At 41.2% G+C, this 19,496-nt stretch overlaps 2 protein-coding genes across 5 annotated transcripts in view; one reads left to right on the forward strand and one right to left on the reverse strand.

The window, feature by feature from the left end:
* Positions 1-16,289, forward strand: part of snrka (SNF related kinase a) — a 50,574-nt gene extending 34,285 nt beyond the window's left edge. For both annotated transcript variants that reach the window (XM_051405299.1, XM_051405298.1), the window contains exons 4-8: positions 194-406; positions 5,400-5,534; positions 10,817-11,015; positions 11,481-11,590; positions 12,093-16,289. In XM_051405299.1, the coding sequence (XP_051261259.1) occupies positions 194-406; positions 5,400-5,534; positions 10,817-11,015; positions 11,481-11,590; positions 12,093-13,284 (1,849 nt within the window). In that variant the 3' untranslated portion in view covers positions 13,285-16,289. The remainder of the gene's footprint in view (positions 1-193; positions 407-5,399; positions 5,535-10,816; positions 11,016-11,480; positions 11,591-12,092) is intronic.
* Positions 16,290-17,037: 748 nt separating this feature from the next.
* Positions 17,038-19,496, reverse strand: part of ano10a (anoctamin 10a) — a 35,386-nt gene continuing 32,927 nt past the window's right edge. For all 3 annotated transcript variants that reach the window (XM_051405302.1, XM_051405300.1, XM_051405301.1), the window contains one exon: positions 17,038-18,531. In XM_051405302.1, the coding sequence (XP_051261262.1) occupies positions 18,490-18,531 (42 nt within the window). In that variant the 3' untranslated portion in view covers positions 17,038-18,489. The remainder of the gene's footprint in view (positions 18,532-19,496) is intronic.

Raw genomic sequence — 19,496 nt, forward strand, 5'->3', positions numbered from 1 at the left:
CAAAGCAGGCCAAATGCTCAAGGTTCATTAATCGAGCTGCCAAAGTAACCAGCCTCAACCAGAAGCAAATATCCAGTTGGTCTGATGGAGAACATATTTGACAATGTGTAATGATTTCTGTGATTTTAAGTTTATGCTCTTTCTCTTTCATCCTTCCCCTCTTCCTATGCCTGTCTTCTCTTCCTGGCTCCAGTCTCATAGACCGTATGCTTCAGAGGGATCCCAAGCGACGGGCTTCCCTGGAGGAGATCGAGAGCCATGCCTGGCTGCAGGGGGTCGACCCATCCCCAGCCACCAAGTACAACACTCCCCTGGTGTCCCACAAGAACCTGTCGGACGAGGAACACAACAGCATCATCCAGCGCATGGTGCTAGGAGACATTGCTGACCGCGAGGCCATAGTCGAGTGAGTTGTGCTATGTTTTGTCTTTATCTGTAATATACAAACTGGGGTATGGACCTCAAAGACGTGCTTTAATTCTTGTGCACAAGGATAGTACCCTGCCTTTCCTCGTTCATTTTCCTACAATGCAAAGTCTAGAAAAATGTAAAGTACCCAAACCTAACTGCAGATGTTTTCTTTCATCTCATGCTAGCATGTCTAATTAACGCTCCAAAATGAGGATAGATATCTGAATGAAAACGGATTCTATGCGTATCCTCAAGTCTCCCCACTGCAGACATACCCACTTTATTCTAATCACATGCTATTTTGGGCAACAAACATACAGTTTTTTGCATGTAGTATAAATGTGTTACTTTCACCTAGTGTATTTGAATATTTCTGCATACTGAGGTCTATAAACAATATTGGAATTACATGCATTTGGATTTACTAGAAAGACTTCTTGCCACCCCTGTATAAGTCAGTGCCCTACTTGTGCCAGCCCAGTCAAAAAAGTCTGGAAAGGCCCCTGGTTTCAGGTACAACCTAACCCTTTGACACAGTGGTGTTTTCAAGACATTCTGGTTGAGTCCTCCAAATTTAATCAAAGTAAGATTTATCTTTTGAAATCAGCTGCTTTGTTAGACCATTATGACCCTTTGATTTATAAAATGCAGACTTGGAAGGAATCAGCCCTAAATGGAATGCACAAAATGTGTCTAGCAAGAGCAATGGAGAAGAAAACAACTAGAATTTGACCTTTTTACTTTACAGTACAGTATACGAGCATCAGTATTTTGTATTTTCAAATCCTTTGTACAAAGTCACTGAACGGGAGATTATCTGGTAATTCAACTGTAAATACGCTCACCCTCACACATTAATCAATGAAAACTAGACCCATAGTCTGCATGCAGCCACATGCAATTACTTTGATAGCAATCACACTGTTCCATTTTTTGCCTCCATAAAAGTCCACCTGTTTCTGTTGCACTTCACTATGCTGACGTGTGAGGAGCCGTATAACGCGACACACACACAACTCCTGAAGCATGCTGGCAGCGTTAACTTGAAGAACCGTCTTCAGCCTGCAGCTATGAGAGAAAGCTGGTTGCTGCTACATGCTGAGAAAGAGAGAGAGATGCATGAGAGGATGTTGAAGGAACAAAAGAGAGAACAGCTGTTGATTTCAAAGTCATGATTTCTAGTTCACACTTGTTCCTGTCAATTTTGTTTCACAGTTCACCTTTATCTTCCTCATTGGAGCTACCTGTGGTGCGATGGAGAACCACACACATGCAGTATACACACCACTTTAAGAGTTTTTGCCTTTGTCATTCCTTTCATCCTTTCAGAGCTACAAATTCACCATGACATTTCTGCACACACACTAATGGGGAATGTTTATGCTGATAGATGAGAATACATGTGTGCATCTTCAATAGATACTGTGATCCAGTGTGTAAGCTCATGCGATAGCGATGGGGAAGAGATGAACTGTACATCTGAAGCTCACAGTTTTTATGAGCCAGGCTTCCCCACTGAGCATCAATCTGTGATGGATCTGTTGTGTCCCAGTGTGTGCGCCTGATGTTGTGTTACTACAGTTGTGCTTTACCCTACATTCTGTCTGGTACTGTAGCTCTTTCATAACGTGACGTGTCACGTAGCAGAGACCATAGCTTAGCTATCATAGACTGCGTAGTACAAAGGCTGGGAGGTTTTCATTCACTATAGTACTCCGTCAACCACAGAGGAGGAGTTGGCCTGCCAGTCACTTAACTATGCCCCCATTTGATGAAATGAAGCAGTGGCATCACGTTTAGTAATGGGACTTTCTGAGTTTAGCTGCACATATTTCCCCTTATTATGTTCTGATCACAGCCTGAGCTGCTGGAAGGGACAGGATGTAGACATAGCATTTTATATATATATATATATATATATATATATATATATATATATATATAATGAAGATTCCCGGTACTCCCAGCTTTCATTAGTCCACTCGCTTAACTCTACATTAGTTTGTGTTCGCACACATTTTTTATCTTTAAATGTATATATTATAATTTTATATAATCTATCAATCTGTGGATTGAAAAATGTATGGTTTTATTTGATAAGTTAAGCAGCTGTCTGATCACAGCCAAGGTCAAAACCAACCACATGTTCAAGTATAATGTAACTAATGTAACCCTAAAGCTAAATATTTTCTTCACATTTGATCGTTTGGCCTGCTATGCCATGTTTATAAAGACTTATTAAGGTCCATGACAGGTCTCAGATCAGTCGTATGCACTTCAAACAGTATTAGCTTCCACACTGAATTCCCCCAGTAAAACAGAGTCCTATCACACTCACCACTCAGCTTCTCTGAGTTTTTCTTTTGAACAGAAATACTATTTTCATTTAGTTATTTCCAATTGCTTCCCAATTCACTTTTCAGTTTTTAAAACTATTGTCAGTAATTGTCAGGACAGGAAGGGATTGTGCTCTTTGAGCTGCTTGACTGCTTTTATCAACACAATGGGTAAACTTGTGTTGAGCAAATAAAAGAAATTGCATTAACAGTAAATTTAAAAAAAGATGTAGATCAGAAAAAATAAGTGTATTAACTAAAATATGATAAAATAGATTTTTTAAAACAGGGAAAATTTGAAAAAAATTTGTCAAATATAAGCAAAGACCTGCTTCTCTCTGCAGTTGAGGTAAATAAAGACCATTAGTTGACGTTTTACGGTATTTCTTCCCTTTCCATTAAAAAAATTTGAAATGGTTCAATTTGACAAAAAGTGAAATATTTGACAGTCTGGAACATTTGAGAAAACTAGTTTCTTAGCAGCACAACTACAAAAGGATCTGCAGTTGTAATCTAAGGCACTGTGGTTATTCACGTAACAGCATGGAAGTACCAGTGCCTTGGGCTACAAGCAAACAAGCACATCAGAGCTCAAAGTGTGACACATACGCAGTGCGTAAATGCTCTCATGCCTCGTGTGTATACAGCTGTTGGCAGCAGTCTTCAGCATTTAATTAGTTTCATTAATATGCAGAGATTCTCTGCTCTAATCCTACTGGATGCTCAGGGAGTCTGAGAAATGTTCTTCTCTTTATACTCCACAGGTTGTATGGGGTCACAGAGGTCAGCAGGTCACGCTTCTCAATGAAAAGTGTTATGGATAGTTTAAAATGGAATAGGTCATATAATTAGGGAATATAGCCTGAGCCTGTCAGAAGTGTTAGACTGTGAAATGACTTTGTGTATCTACAGGTCAGTTCAGTACCATTGTTTGTTTCTTTCAGGAAGAAACATGATCACTTTGGCAGATGTATAAATGTAAATGTGATGTTAATTCAATAATTATGAACAAGTACTGTAATTGACAAGCAGTATACCCACACATTATAGTCTCTGTGTGGCGTTGTACAGCAGCACCACTTGTCTTCATATAAATAAAGCATATAAAGCTTGCTATCTTATCGGTATCTCTTACCAAGAGTCCGGCGGGGGTCCTCTGACTTTTTGTGGTTGAAGAGTGAGGAGGGAGAGTCTGCAAAGTTGGTAACTTTGTCATCTATGGTGGCAAATCATAAAATACTTGTGTGTGATTATTCAATCAGCACCTGACTTTACTGACTACTATAGGTTAAGCTGAGTGAATTTTGCTGTGCTTTATAGGCTCTAAAGTTTCCTTCATTAAAGTTGGAATATTTAATTTTCTCCCACTCTAATACGAAAGTTTGACAGCCCTTGTTTGCAGTTAGTACCATCACCACTTTGTCATGTGTGATAGAGTCTGCTGGAATGGAGGTGCAGCTTCGCTTATCTAAATATTGTGGTTAGAAAGTAGACAGCTAAAACCACGTCCCGTGTCTGGCATCAAGACCTGTTGGACAAGCCTGACTCTTGACTTGGTAACAACAGTGTTGTGTTATTCTCTTTGGTGGAACCTCAACCACAGCACATGTCTACCACTTTAGCTTCCAGGGCGTGCTTGCCAGAGCTGCTGGAACATGTTCTCCTGTGTGTTGTGGTGTTTGGATTGTTGCAGGGTTTCCACTCTCTTCCTCCATTCCTGAGTCCCAGTGTTATTCTGTGGTAATGTCTTGTGTTGATGTTACTGAAATAATTCACTTACATTTTTTCACATTTGTTTTGTGTTAAAGATGTATTTGATTTGATGTAGAGCTGCAACAATTAATTAATAGATTAGTTGATAAACAGAAAGTTGATGATAATCATTTTTGAAGCCAAAATGCCAATCTTTGTTGGTTCCAGCCAGTGCTCAAAATGAAGGATGTCCTTTTGTCTTAGGGATACAAAGATACAGTTTTTGGGACAGTAGAATAATAATAATTAGAAATCAAATTGTTATGTTTATGCCTCATGAAATATATATCTTATTTTATTCATTAGCTAACTTAAATTTAAAAAACCAGTGCACACAAGTGTTGCCAACTTGGAGACTTTTCACTAGATAACTTAGCTACTTATTAAGACCACCAGGGAAAAGGGGAGAAGTATATTCAAATATGTTATATTGTAATTCATTCCCTAGCCTGCTCTTCAGAGTAATCACAGTCCACAGCTCTTCTGCCAGTAGCGCTGGGGTCTCTCCCTCTCCTCTTGGGCAGTTGTGTCATTTTTGACTATTTTCTTCACTATTATCTTATAGACAAAACAGTTAATCACTTAATTGGGAAAATAACTTGCAATCGATATCGATAAAGAAATTATTTGTAAGTTGCAGTTCTAGACAGATGTAGAAATCTTCTAATTCAACTACATTTGTCTTGTATCATGGTGTTGTAGGGTTCCCATGCGTCCTGGAATACATGGAAAACTGTTCATTCAGAGGCTAGTTTTCCAGGCATGGAAACACCTAGAAATTGATTAAAATGTTCTCCTCACGCTTTTCATCTCCATGTCTTGCTATATATACAATATGTTTTGCATTTGTACATGTCCCTAACGTTACTGTTCTTGTTCTTGTTCTTGTTGTTGTTTCAGAGCCCTGGAGACCAACAAATACAACCACATCACAGCCACATACTACCTGCTGGCAGAGAGGATCCTGAGGGAGAAGCAGGAGAAGGAGGTCCAGACCCGCTCCTCCAGCCCCAGCAACATCAAGGCACAGTTCAGGTAAAGAATGGACCAATCCTGTCAGAGCAGTCAGAGCACTAACAAGAGGCAGTGACACAGCAAGCATGAAAACATTAGCCTTTCAGCGTCTGTTTAATCTAAAAGAGACGACCTTTCCCATGCTGTGGCCTGTGCACAATCCTTTATTTATTTTTTTATTGTAACGAACTAGTGAAGAGCGTGAGGAAGAAATATCACTGCTCATCACCATAATGACTATCTGAGTCACAGTATGAGTGGAGAAGAGGGTAATTGACCTATCTCGCTCCACCACCTCACACTGCAGCCTGTCTGGCTCCGCTCTGCAGAGCCCAGCCGCAGTTACTTAAGACCGGGTTACATCTCCAAAGGTTTCATTTCCATTTCTGGGTTCACTGGGCCTCCACCTGCTGGGCTCTGGGGAGATGGAGCAGAGGAAACAGTTTGAACTATGAACAGAGTCTTTGCAGTGTTTTTAAATCTGGCCGTTAATCTCTTCGATTTTCCATCATTATTCTAACTCACTGTAATGTTTTACATTCTTCCCGTTTACTGGTGACGCAAGCACTGAAAGTTTGCCTCCAGTCTGTCATCATGATAGTAAAAACTGAGAAAATATATCTGTGTTAATCCCTTTAGCTGCCTTAAGTATTTCCTCTTTGCTTCCTTGCCAACATTGTTCCTTTTAAAAGGAAGAGGAGAGCTGGATGGTGCACAGTTATAAAAGGAAGAGCAACAGAGGAGAGGAACAAATAAGGAAGAGAGTATTGAGGAGGCTTCAGCAGGGACAGCTGTGGCTGTGAAACACTGGCACGGCTCCCTCCACATTCCTCTCTCTGCTCTACAGTGGGGGCTTTAAGTCGAAGACATCCTTTAATAAGCCCATTTAAAGCATAAAGGCAGCCATTATTTTTTTACATCCAAGGTTTGTTTTTACAGCCTCTCCATCCAATGGAAGGGCTTGAGGGTTAAGTTGGGTTATAGAGATATTAAAGAGTACTCACTGATGACAACATAAGTGCTCCTCATCTGAGATACTAGACAATGCTTAAGAGGAAACAGGAGTCATTACATTTTCCACAGACGGTGCGTACATAGCAACAGTGACCTGCACAAACACTGGAAGTCAGCTGTCTGTAGGCCTCTATGGTGGCTGCCTGCATCGGTCTGTGTCATCAGACTGTTCCTGATGTCTGAAGAATTGAGGGGTGTGATTATGGCCGCCTCCTCCTCTGTCCTCATGCTTTACAAAGTGCTTGATTTGATGGTTCCCTCAGTGGTGGAGCAGTAGCCTGGCCGCCGGGTGTTACTGAGCTCTGGCGAAATCAATGTTTAGCCTCCTGTGCTGTGATCCCTGTCCACAAGATAGTGACTAATGTGTTTAAGGGAGACCTCTGCTGATTGGCTCCGACTGACCCACAAACCAGGGGCTGTTCCACTGCCAGGCGCACGCACGCACGCACGCACAATAATCAGTTATTTGAGCGATCTTAAACACAAGTTGTGTCTCTCACTGTGGGCAAGCCCCTGTCAGATTGTAATAGATATAGATTACAATTTTGTGTGTGTGTGTGCGTGCGTGCGTGCGTGCGTGTGTGTGGTGTGGGTGTGGTGTGTGTGTGTGGGTGGTGTGTGGGGGGGGTGTGTGGGGGGGGGGCGCGCGCGTGCGTGCGTGCGTAGATACGCACACTTGAATAAGCATACACACACAGAGATGAATTGACTTGACATTTATTTTACTGTTTGCACACACAAGATAATTATCTCTTTTCCTCTCTATTTTGGCATTCAGTCCACACAAAACTTTAATTTATTTCATTTTTAATTCTTGTTTTCAATTCAGTTTAGTTTCAAATAGTTTCCAGAGTGTTTCAAAATGTTTACAGGGATCCCACATGACCTGGAAACAGCACATCAAAATGAACAATATCCTGAAAATAATCTATGTTGTCCTGAGCCCCTCATCGCCCCCCCCCAACCACACATAAAGCTGGGTTTGAAGAAAACTAGTCAAAACGGAGATGCTACAGAAAAACTGTCTGTGAGAACAGCTAATGCAGTGTCCGATATATACTATATATATTTTTTTTTATTTTTATTTTTTTTTTTTTTTTTTTTATTTTTTTTTATATATATATATATTTTTATTTTTATTTTTATTTTTATTATTTTTATATTTATTTTTTTTTTATTTTTTTTTTATTTTTATATATTTTTTTTTTTTATATATATATATATATTTTTTTTTTTTTTTTTTTTTTTTTTATATATTTTTTATATATATATATATATATATATATATATATATATATATATACCATATATATATATATAACCATAAACCTGTAATGAACCTGAGACACTTCATCATAAACCCTGCATCATTAAAAAAGGAAGAATAAAACTGGGAAAAATGTGTCAATACGAGGCCTATCGGTAGATTTGTGAGCAAGTGCTAGTTTTAGTTTAGTTTTTATTACTTTCATTAGTTTATTTTCTTATAACCACCAAGGCCTCCTCATGCTTGTTGTGTTGACAGATTTTACCAAATTGACAAGGGCCAAAACTAAAGACATTTCCTATATCTTTTTATCGTATTTTAGTTTGTTTTAGTACACACAAGTACATAATGTAATTTCAGTTTGTTTTGGTTTTCGTCTAGCTTTTACTTGAGTCAAATAAAATAATTTTTCACACCTAGATTTAGTTTTTAGTTTAGTTTTAGTGAATTATAATAACCTTGCTACAGGGTTTAACATGTACTCTGTCACTGTAGACAAGCGCACACTGCGCAGGTGTTATCATTCATCTCCACTCATGTTTAAGTTGCCAAATGGCTTTGTAGCATAGAAGATGTGACTGAATGGGCGTTTTAGCCTGCCACAACTTTTTTATTTAATGATGGAAAGATAGATTTAATAGATAAAATTAGTATTAATTAGTTTAGTTTAGGCATTTCAGTACAAACTAAAAGCTTTGTAAAAGACCCAACGTAAGTGTAAATGCAACAGTCTCTTCTTCTTCTGTCTTAATGTGGATGTAGTCTTAGATGTGTGCCTGTGTTCGTAAGACGTGCTCTCCATGCTGATGTGAGCTTGAGCCAGTGACAGTGCATTCATGGTCATGCTAACAGCGATGCCCTTCGTGTGATTGATTGTTTACTGACTGTGCGCTGTCAGGGGATCGCTCAGTCTCACTGTTTGTTTCCTGTCAACACGAACCTTCCAGGAAAGAGCGGAACTGTTTGTTTTCAGTATATACGTTAGTTAATTCAACAGTAACATTGATCTAATACACATTACTTACACTTATAGACTTCATACAAATACTTATTTATCAGTCCTATAGTTCTCAAGTCTCTAAATGTCTCCACAGTCTAATACATATTCAATGTGATGCTGTTATGATGCATTCTATCAATGTCTTACTGTGCTGAACATACACAAGTTTTATTTTACAACAATGCCAAATTCAAATGTATGTTTTAACACAAAAATAAAGCATAATACTTTTATATATTCAACATATGTTTACGTTAAATAGCTCAATAAATCTGTCGGCCAATATATTGTATTGGTAGCTCTATGCAGATACAGTGTATCAGTCAGTGTATAGCAACAAGAAATTGCAGAAATGCCAAAGATATGTTTATTTAGAAACCGTGTCTCCATTATAGGGCTGCAACTAACGACTGTTTTCATTATCAATTAATCCGTTCATCATTTTCTCCAATAATTGATTGGATGTTTGGTTCTTAAAATGTCGGAAAATGGTGAAAAAATGTTGATCAGTGTTTCTCAAAGCCCATGTCTTGTTTCGTCCAAAGTTATTCATGGATGACTAAAAATACCAGAAAATGTTCACATTTGAGAAGCTGAAATTAGATCATTTGGATATGTGTTCTTAAAAAATGACTCGAGCAAACAACCTGCAGTATAAAACCCACATATCTTTCATTCTCATTACAACAGGATTAAGCGAGAAAAAGTAAATGAGAAATGTACTTTTAAGTGAGGCTTTCAGTGTCATCAGAGTAAAATCTGCCAGTATCCGTACTGTTCCTTTAAAAGGAAATTTGTCCTGTAAATAGTTGTCTTACTCTTGTGATCAAAAGCTTTGCTCTGAAGCTCTGTTCTGAGGCAGTTCTGTAAATAGTTTTCAAATATATATAGCAACTTCTGATCAGTCTATATCAGATAATGGTGTACTCACTCGTCAATACAGTACAGCCACTTTCTCCCAGGGACCTGTTGCTGGTCTGAAGCTGTCCCAGATAAACCTTCAGTGCAGAGATGAACAGGAGGCCTAACGTACCCCAGCACTGACCCTGCTCTCCCCCCATTAGACAGCCAGCACAGACCCAGCAGTTATTCAACATTAATTGAAATCCAACAAATACACTGTAGGTGTAAATGCGATGGTAACCATGGTAACTGTCTCAAGCGTCCTGTGACCTGTGTGAAAGGTGGTTCAAACAGTGTGTGAGTCACAGAGTGGGATATACTGTATATATAGTTGTGTAATGAGCGACGACACACTTTGTGAAATATAGTCTGAGTGTTGTTTAGAGAAATATTCTATCTGTCAGCTGCTGGCTGTCAGCACATAGGACGACACTGTCTCCTGCATCAGCTCAACTGTAATGATATTCAGCTTTACAGTGGCTGACATTCACAGCTCCCTCCCTCCCTCGTGGCGCTGACTAATCGGCTTTACAAACTCCTTTCCTCCTTTCTTCCAGGTCTAGGCCGACTGTGTTTAATTGGTGCATCATTCACTGTCAGTGAATGGAGGGGCTGTGACAATGAAAACCGATACAGAGTGTGGCCTTTGTGCAGCGCTGCTATAAGACAATGACAAACACTGAATAAAGCGCAGCATGGACATAAATGACCCATACACAGAATCAGTGCTGTTGGGCTGATTAGGCCAGGAGGCCTGATTTCCATTAAACAAAGTAGAGTGCAGTGATGACACATTTTTTTTCAAAGAGGATGTAGATGTATTCATCCCACTTGGGTCAGAAAGACTGTAGTATCACATTTCCATATTTCAGTGGAACAACTTATATACAGCATCTTTGAAGTCGTGTGTAATCTCCCTCTCCTCTCGGCTCCCTTGCAAATTGTCTATATTTGTCTGCATAATCTACCATATATAATTCTAATATTGACTAGCTGATAACTTTACAGGGTAACATGAAAAGTGAAGAAAATTACAATAACTCTGTTTAGTTTCCTGCCAAAGCAAATAAAGGACTTTTAGTGGATTTGAAGTTGAATCCGCTCTGTTTGTCTCTGCAGGCAGTCCTGGCCCACCAGAGTTGACATGCACCAGGACATAGAAGACAGCCTGGCAGCGTCCTCCATCTCCCATGCTGGGGGCCCCCAGTCCCCAGCCCGCAGCGCAGAGAACCTGCTCAACGGACATCGCTCCAAAGGCCTGATGGACCTGGGCAGACGAGAGGAAACGGTGACGGACTCTGCAGGACTGTCAGCGCAGGTACGCTCATCTTCAGCACACACTGTTGGCTTTCCCTAGAAGTGCATTCGTGTGTGATTTGGAGTTTCTGCTGTTGAATGGACACCACTGCAGTGGGTAACTTTTATAAAAATAACTGTCATATTGTCTCAAACTTTCACTATATCCTGACAGTCGTACATGAGACAGATAATCTGTGAAAAAACAGTCTCCTCTGGTTCCTAGTGCACCGGGCTTGAATGAAAACAACCAATCAGAGCTGAGAAAGATTGTTGATTGTTGAGTCTCATTCTCAGCCTCACTCATAGGAGGAGCCAGAGGAATCTGTCTCATGTTCTACTGTCAGGATCAGGATATAGTGAAAGTTTCAGCAAATATGGCAAAAAGTTATTTTTATAAAAGTTATCTACTGCAGCTTTAACAGCCTTTTCTCATTTATTCTAATGCATGTGGCTGGTCTTTTTTTCTCCCCCCTTCTCATTCCAGGGTGCCTGTGCTGCTGCCTCAGGGGCCACTTCTGGGTCTGGTTCTGGGACCATCAGGGCCCCTGCACCATCCACCTCAGCAGCAGCCAAGCAGCGAACCTGCCTGTTCAGGTCTGACAAATTTGTATTCAGTTTTCAGAAGTTGACTGTTATTTAAAAAAAAATATTCACATCCATCATCACTGAATGGAAACGGAAGTAAATGACAGGCTAGGTATCAAAAATAAATTACCTATTTTAATAATAATCAGTAATTTGCAAACTGATTATTATGGATAAATGCCAAAAAGTTCCAGCTTCATAAATGTAAAAATGAAACTTTGCTCAGTTTGATATCAATGTTAAGGGAATACCTTTGTGGTTCTGAACTGTTACTCAGACAGAAGACATTTGAGACATCCCATTGGGGCCATAGAAACTATGATTGTTACTTCAGTTTTTTGTCATTTTATAAACCAATCAATCAATCGCTTAATCAAGAAATAATAGGAAGATGAATTGATACTGTTACAATGGTTAGTTGCTGCCCTGCTCAAATACTCCCGCATGGTGTTGCTTTGTGTTCCTGATCAGGTAAATAAAGTCAAATTAATCATGTCTCATGTCCCTTCAGGGTGGAGGAGGATGAGGAGGAGGAGGAAGAGCAGGATCCGTCTCCCCTCCCGACCCAGGTGGTCCTGCGCCGTAAGCCGCCCTCCATCACCAACCGCCTCACCTCGAGGAAGAGCGCCCCGGTGCTCAACCAGATCTTCGAGGAGGAGGGGGAGTCGGACGACGACTTCGACATGGACGAGGGCCTGCCGCCCAAACTCAGCCGCCTCAAGATGAACATGGCCGGAAACGCCGCCAACCTGAGCTCCGGGGCCGGCTCCTCCTCGTCCCCGGGGTCCACGCAGAAGCGCTACCACCGGCGCAAGAGCCAGGGGAGGGGGTCGTCGTGTTCGAGCTCGGAGACGAGCGACGACGACTCAGAGAGCCACCGGAGGCGCCTGGATAAAGACTCGGGCTTCGGTTACGGCTGGAACAGAAGGGACAGCAGCGAGGGGCCGCCTGGCAGCTCGGGGGGCAACGGGGGAGGCAGCAGCTCAGGGCAGAGTAAACCCCCCGGAGAGGGAGGGGGGACCTCTGGTCCAGACAGGGGGAGTCCTCCTGGAGGGGGCGGGAACGGAGGAGGAGGGGGTGGCGGTGGTGGAGGGGGGAGCGGGGGAGGAGGAGGGGGTAACAAAGGACAAGACAGCCCCTCCAGTTGTTGTAACAACAGTAGCACTACTAACCCCTCCCTCAGCTCTCTGCCCCGCTCGTCCCGCACAGCCAGCCGCAGCACCGAGCTGGTGGAGAGCCTGAAGCTGATGAGTCTGTGCCTCAGCTCCCAGCTGCAGCACCACCGCGGGGGGCGGGGCAGTCGAGGCGGCGGAGGTGGAGGTGGTGGAGGAGGAGGGGGCAAGTTCATCATAGACTCTCGCAGCCTCACAGGAGGGAGCGTGAAAATCCAGGAGAAATCAGCCTGGAGGATGTGCATCGGCTCCACCGGGAGCCTGGACACCATCACCCTCCCCACCACCGCCCTGCCTCGCACCCACGCCGCGCAGCACCACCACCGCAAAACGGCGCCGCACGGCCCCCCCGGCCTGCAGGCAGGGCCGGGCAGCAGGGACGCTCACAGCGACCTGAGCGCGTTGAAAAACGGCGTGCTTCAACTACCTCTGTGTGAGAAGACCATCTCTGTCAACATCCAGCGGGGCGGGGGCTCCAGGGATGGCCTGCTCTGTACCTCAGCTCCGGCCAGCTGCTGCCAGGTCATCTGAAAGCCCCGCCAGCCCTCACCCACCACAACCAGCTGAAAACCAAGCTCCTCCCCCTACGTTCACCTTGTCTCTCGGCACATCATCATCCCGTTCACTTCCGTTTGAACACACTACTCCTCTCTGTAGCTTTGTCTTGTGTTTAGCAGCTAGCTGACCTCACATCAGCCAGCGTCTTAGCTCTCAGCGCAGCGTCACTGTCACTTTGTTCGATTAGTTCCGTGCTCTGCTTACTCTTCGTATGTCTGAGGTGCATGTTGTTTGTGATTGTTTTTAACATTTCTTATTAATTCTTTCATTTCATAATTGTCGTATGTCCCCGACTGCCCTTTAAATGAGTGCTCTAATATTGTTTTTCCATCTTAATAACAGAATGCTGGGTTTGATTTAATAACTGGGTATGGAATGGAAAACATTTCTTTTTAGCTACACTGGAGTACTGCGCAGGAAGTAAAGCCCACCAAACAACATTTTGAGAAAAATGTTTTAATGTTCTGAGCATGAAGTCAAACATGAGTAAGCTGTATTGGTTATCATAATTGAATGAGATAAAAGTCTTAGTAATGTAAGAATAAATCAGTAATCCAATGTTTTTAATAATTGAAGAATATATTTGAAATGTTATATTTTTTGTCTTTATTTGACCAGACAGGAAGGTGAGCAACCACCGCACCCAGAAAAGTTTTTTAACATTTTGAAATTATAATTTTGTGAGGGCAAAAGTATTAATATTTTAAGACTAAAGTCTTAATAACACAAGATTACAGAGGAGAAATATATATTTTATGCTAATATTGTCACTGGCTCATAAAGTTGTGACTTTATTCCACTGATGACTAAAATTATAACTTAATTGTTGTTTTTGCTAGTAAAAATACCTTTTTTTAAACCTAACTTTCTTCATGTAATATTTAACTCTCAAAACACTGAATTTTTTTCTCAAAATATTGCTTTTTTATAGTAGAAATGTGTCTTTGTTTCCTGCAGCAGCCTGATGCTGCGCTGTGGTTGCAGTGAGAGCAGCTGTAGAGAACTGTTGGAGTGGTTCCAGCACTGTACTGTAGCAGGCAGCTGACAGGAGGAGGAAACAGTAGCTCTCTATGTTAATACAAATACACTCCTGCAAACAACATCCTCCCCTCCTCCCTTCACCCCCCCCCGTCAGCTAACAGCTGGATTAAAGTGGATTATGAATCCATGCAGGTATCTTTGACCACTTCTGTCAAGGTTTTCATTTTGACTCCAGTCTGGACTCCGTATTGCACTCAGACAATCTGTTTTATGTTGTTTTTAGTGTTGTTTTTTGAACAATAAATTGTGCTAGAGTAAATTCAGCTCCATGCACTCACAACATATTCTCTGTCAGGACCCCTTTAAATGTGTGTTCATAGAGACGCACAGTTTTAACTTAATGAACGGGACGGCAAGAGAAGACCTGGTGGTTCTGTTGAAGTGTGTGCACTCCTCTGTGGCCGCGAACAGGTGATAATATTGATACTGTAGCAAGATGATGCTGATCACCAACAAGTTTGGAAATATTACTGCTGACCATATATTTAAAATGAGGTTATTTTTTTAATCCACATGTCAGTGCGTGGCTGTCGTTGCTGGTAGAGAACATTAGTTGTGTCTGGCTCTCTGTGGAACCACAAACACACTAACAATACCCCGAGTAGTCTGTTCTGTTTTGACCTCTGCTGGCTTCCTGTGGTCCCACCTGCACCCACGTTTCACCCAAAGCTTACCGCACACATGGGTGCAGCGCGTGGACCTGTGTATCGAGTATGTATATACAGTATGTTGAAAAAGTAAAGTTTATTTTTAAAACTTGTACATTTTTTTGAGCGACCTGCTGTTTAAAAGGGGGCCTGTGTGAAATGTGGTTGGTTGTGTTCACCCGGTAAATCGGGAGGACCTCGCCTGTCTGGGGAGAGAGAGCTTGTGACTCGCAGCTTCAAAGGAGCTGGCCAAGAGATGAACAAATGAGACGGGAAAGGGGAAATGGGGAAATTCTTTAAGGGCATTGGCAATAAGCTATACTGTGTGTTGCAGCTATCTGTACAGAAACATTTTCATTTGTTTCATTTTTGAAATTCCAAACTTGTGCAGCCAACCCCGTGTCTAGACCGCAAGCGTCACCCAAGCTCTGTTTTCACTAATGCATATGAAAAAAATGATAAAAGTTTATTCAAATGATAATTTAATAATTCAATTAAATTCTATTAAAGCCATTACATTTGAAACAAAGAACAGCCTAGGTTGCAAAGTGAAGATAAATATATCCAGTGCCTTTTTATTGGGCATCAACCTCACGTTTATGTGCTTATTTAAAAAAAAAAAAAAAAAAAAGACTTGAAGCATAAATAAACAGACAGACAGACAGCTACATAGATTAAGATAAGAGTAAGGAAACTCATCGGCTACGCTTACGGCCCATACACGGGGTTACGATGGCCACATTGGACTGAAAAGAAAAAAAGGAAAGCTGATGTTTTAAATTTTTTATTTTTTTTTTGCTCTCTTTGGTTGTTGTCTGAGTTTTCTTTTAAAAACCAAATGTAAATAGAGTTGTAAATATGGTGCTCTTTATCTAGAACAGCCGAGTGAAACCCTTTGGTGCATAGCTGTACAGTAATCTAGCCTTATGATAATAGTAATACTGTATGGGTGTCTCAGCTAAAAATAAAGCCGTGTGAGAAAAACGACACGATGCTATTCATACTGTCAGGTCTCTTTGACTGTCGTCTTACTCAGCTGTATCCAGGTGAATGACGTGCATGTGTTTCAATGTTTGACATTCAATGACACAGAGGAGAGAGAATCAGCCACAGAAATGTTACTGGACCAAAAAAAACAACAGAAGAGAAAAAAAGAAAAAAAAAAGAAAAAAAGATGAGTTGGAACTGACAGAAATATTCAGTGTATTATTCTGTAGTTGATACCTGTTGTCAGAAGTTACATATAGCTATGGTAATATCCAAAAATAAAATGTGGAATACTGTCTCATACGTGTGGTCTTCTGGGTCTTTCTTGTTGGATTTCTCTCAAACTGGGTGAGACGGATGAGCCTCGAGTGCTGGACTTATTCTACATGATTAAAGTGAAGTAAGATCTTAGACTTGTATTTTCCCATGTTTAGCCATGTTAGCAGTGTAGATCTATAGATGGCGATTTACCAGTCCAACGCTTCGGGCCAGCCTTAAAGCTGCAGTAGGTCATTTATATAAAAATGCTAACTGTGTGCTGTTTGGAGCTAGGCAGGCAGTGTGCAGTGGATTTATCAGAGCTTTTTCAGCTGGAACCGATGCTGTGAAAGTGGTGAGTGTGAACAAAAACAGTAAAGTTGTGGGCCAGAAAACCAAAACAATGAGCTGAAGGACGCTAAAATGCTACATAGAGCTAAGGGGAGCTGCAGAGTTGGGCACAAAATATGAATTACTGCAGCTTTAAAGCTCTGAATTCAGCTGTGAGCAGTGTGTTTAAGATAGTGTATCAATGTGAGACAGAGACTTGAAGCTATGATCCAGGTCATCAAAGGTGTTGAAAAGCAGTCAGTGGTGATTAACATGCTACATGACACTCAAGAGCTTTTACTCCGTGCTCGCCACCCAAGTAACCCAGACGCTTCCACAGCAGATGGCACACCCGGTTTATTCAGAACTGATCTTTCTATGAACTCGCCTCTTTATTTACACCCACACCCACACCCACACCCACACACACACAGGTTAGACTGACAGTCCACTTCAGAGAGACTTTAAGGTTTCCATCTACTTTATTCTCCACAACAGTTTCAATACATTAGGTAAATACCAGCAGATTGTGTGTGTATAAAAACAAATAGATATTCATTGCATTTCAAGGCACCAGGGGTGTTATGAGTTTAACTTCAAGTCAAGTAACATACTTTAAGTTTTACTTACTGATACTAGTTATACGGCAATAACCCTGGTCATGTCACATGCTAAGATTAGACAGCCCAACAAAATCAACAGTTGTCATGATCTCTTTTCTATGGAAGTTTAAAAAAGCAACATTATTTCATCTCTACTGAATACTTACTGTTGAAATTAAAACACCACTGAAATCACTGCATGAAATAGTTTATTATCTATCTGAGTTCGTCTGGTTGAAGTTGCCAGAAGAGAATTTAAAGTTTTGCTCCTCACAAGTTTAAATCGAGTGTCCAGGTTTCCATTTTCACTGCTTTTTCTTGGCAGCCTGAAAATTGAATCTTTTGGTTTGAGTTCAATCTTCAGATCTGAAAATGAAGAGTTTGATCAACTCGACAGCTTTTTATTTTTATATTGGAACACTGAAGTTGTAAATCTTAAACAAGCTGTTTCAAGTTCCACCACTTCAAATAACCCCCAAAAACTTTCAAATGCAGATAGATGGTAGAAGCAAAATATTCCAGTGCTGTGAATTCAGTGGTATTTAGTAGTGACTAAAAAACATTAGGTGATGTGAGATTTAAATCTTTATGGCCATTATTTGCTTCCATAGTGTAGAACTGAGAATACAGGATGTCGTCCAATAACAAGCAGCTTTAATACTAAGAGAGCAGCATCAGTTGAACTGTTATTTAAGCCAGTGAATGATTATATGGAGGCTTTGGTGAAGCTTTTCTTACTGTGTGCACCATCACCCTGCATGGTTAGAACTCATTAGTAATAATAACTGAAGGTGGACAAACTTTAAACATTACATAATCCCAAACCGTAGTACTGATTAACCCCAACCCAAAGTGACTTCAGTGGCTGAGAACAGAACACATATAAAACGGAACTTTCATTAACAGTCAGGATATAACGTCAATATTTGCTACAGGGGAGTATGTTATAATACAGCATTCTTCTGTGATTTGACACCTGGCTTTTACTAAATGTATCCCACTATTAATCCCACACACCACCCCTAGATAAAATCTCATTACAGTATATCTCATTTAAAGACCAACATTACACATCTGGTACACAGCTAGGTGTCTAAAACAGTGGTCTACTATTCAGCTCTTGGGAGAGTAAACCAGCGTTTGCCCGCTTTCCACCGTTAACTGATGCAGTGAAGATATTGCAGATAAACAGCACACACACAAACTCCAAAAATATTATCTTAATACATACATGTGAATGTGCGTAAACAATAAATCTGTTAAAGCTGCGTGAAGCGGTGGCCCGTCAGTATCTGCAGGCCCTCCTCTCCTCCTCACTGGACCCCCTTACTGAGCTCCGAGGCTTCGAGCATTTTCTGAAACACACAGAAAAACAACAAATTCACGTGGATCTGAAAGGTGTGTGTGTGTGTGTGAGATTTATTTAAAAGGAGGTGAGAGGAGTTGGCATTCCTTCCGCTTTGTTAGCTGGAATAAGAAGCAGAAACCCACCAACCTTCTGGCTGAATGTGATAATGTACAAGGACCCAGGGGGAGATTGTGTGTGTCCTTGTTCTATTCACAGAACAACGGCTCCACTCTTTTTGTCTTATTGGTCACTTTAAAGGATTATTCCAGTTCAGTAGAATTTGTAGTTTTGCGGCATCATTTGTGTCATTAATAATAATAATACTAATACACTGCATCAAGTTAATAACTGAGATCATCGTTAGAAAGCAGTCAGACATCCACAGACCGCCGTCCTGGCTCTGCTCTTTACTTCCTGACTTCAATGAATTTCATGAGAACAATGTAACTATGCTCTCAGTGTGCTTCAAAGGCTCAGCCTGCCTTCCCCCCGGGCACAGCCTGAGATAAATAACATTTGATGAACATGAATGCATTTGAAATAAAATTTACAAAATTCACAAACAGCTAAATGCAGACTCAAGGAGAGGTTGGGGAGGTTGGGGAGGTTGGGGAGGTGGGGGAGGTGGAGGGAGCTATGTTTCTGAAAGCAGGCAGCAGCGTGGATATACCTGATGGGAGGGCGTATGGAACATGCAGGGTCCAAAATGAACACCCGCCAAGAGCAAAATTGTGGTTTTTGCGTGTTAAGCCACCAAAAAGAAAACATGAAGACGAAGAGAAAAGTCACTGAGGTGGCATCTGAACAACACAGGAGCCCCGAGATCCTGGCTGAAATATGGCCCTCAGAACTTGTGGGAATTATTCTTAGTCAAATATTGTATGAGGCAGTTTTATGGCTGGTAAAAAATACTGTTAACTGGAAGATTTTCCCCATTTCAGCCACAAAGTAAATTTTGGACCCTGTTAACAT

This window comes from Dicentrarchus labrax, unplaced genomic scaffold (genome assembly GCF_905237075.1).
Source record: "Dicentrarchus labrax unplaced genomic scaffold, dlabrax2021, whole genome shotgun sequence".
Taxonomy (NCBI): domain Eukaryota; kingdom Metazoa; phylum Chordata; class Actinopteri; family Moronidae; genus Dicentrarchus; species Dicentrarchus labrax.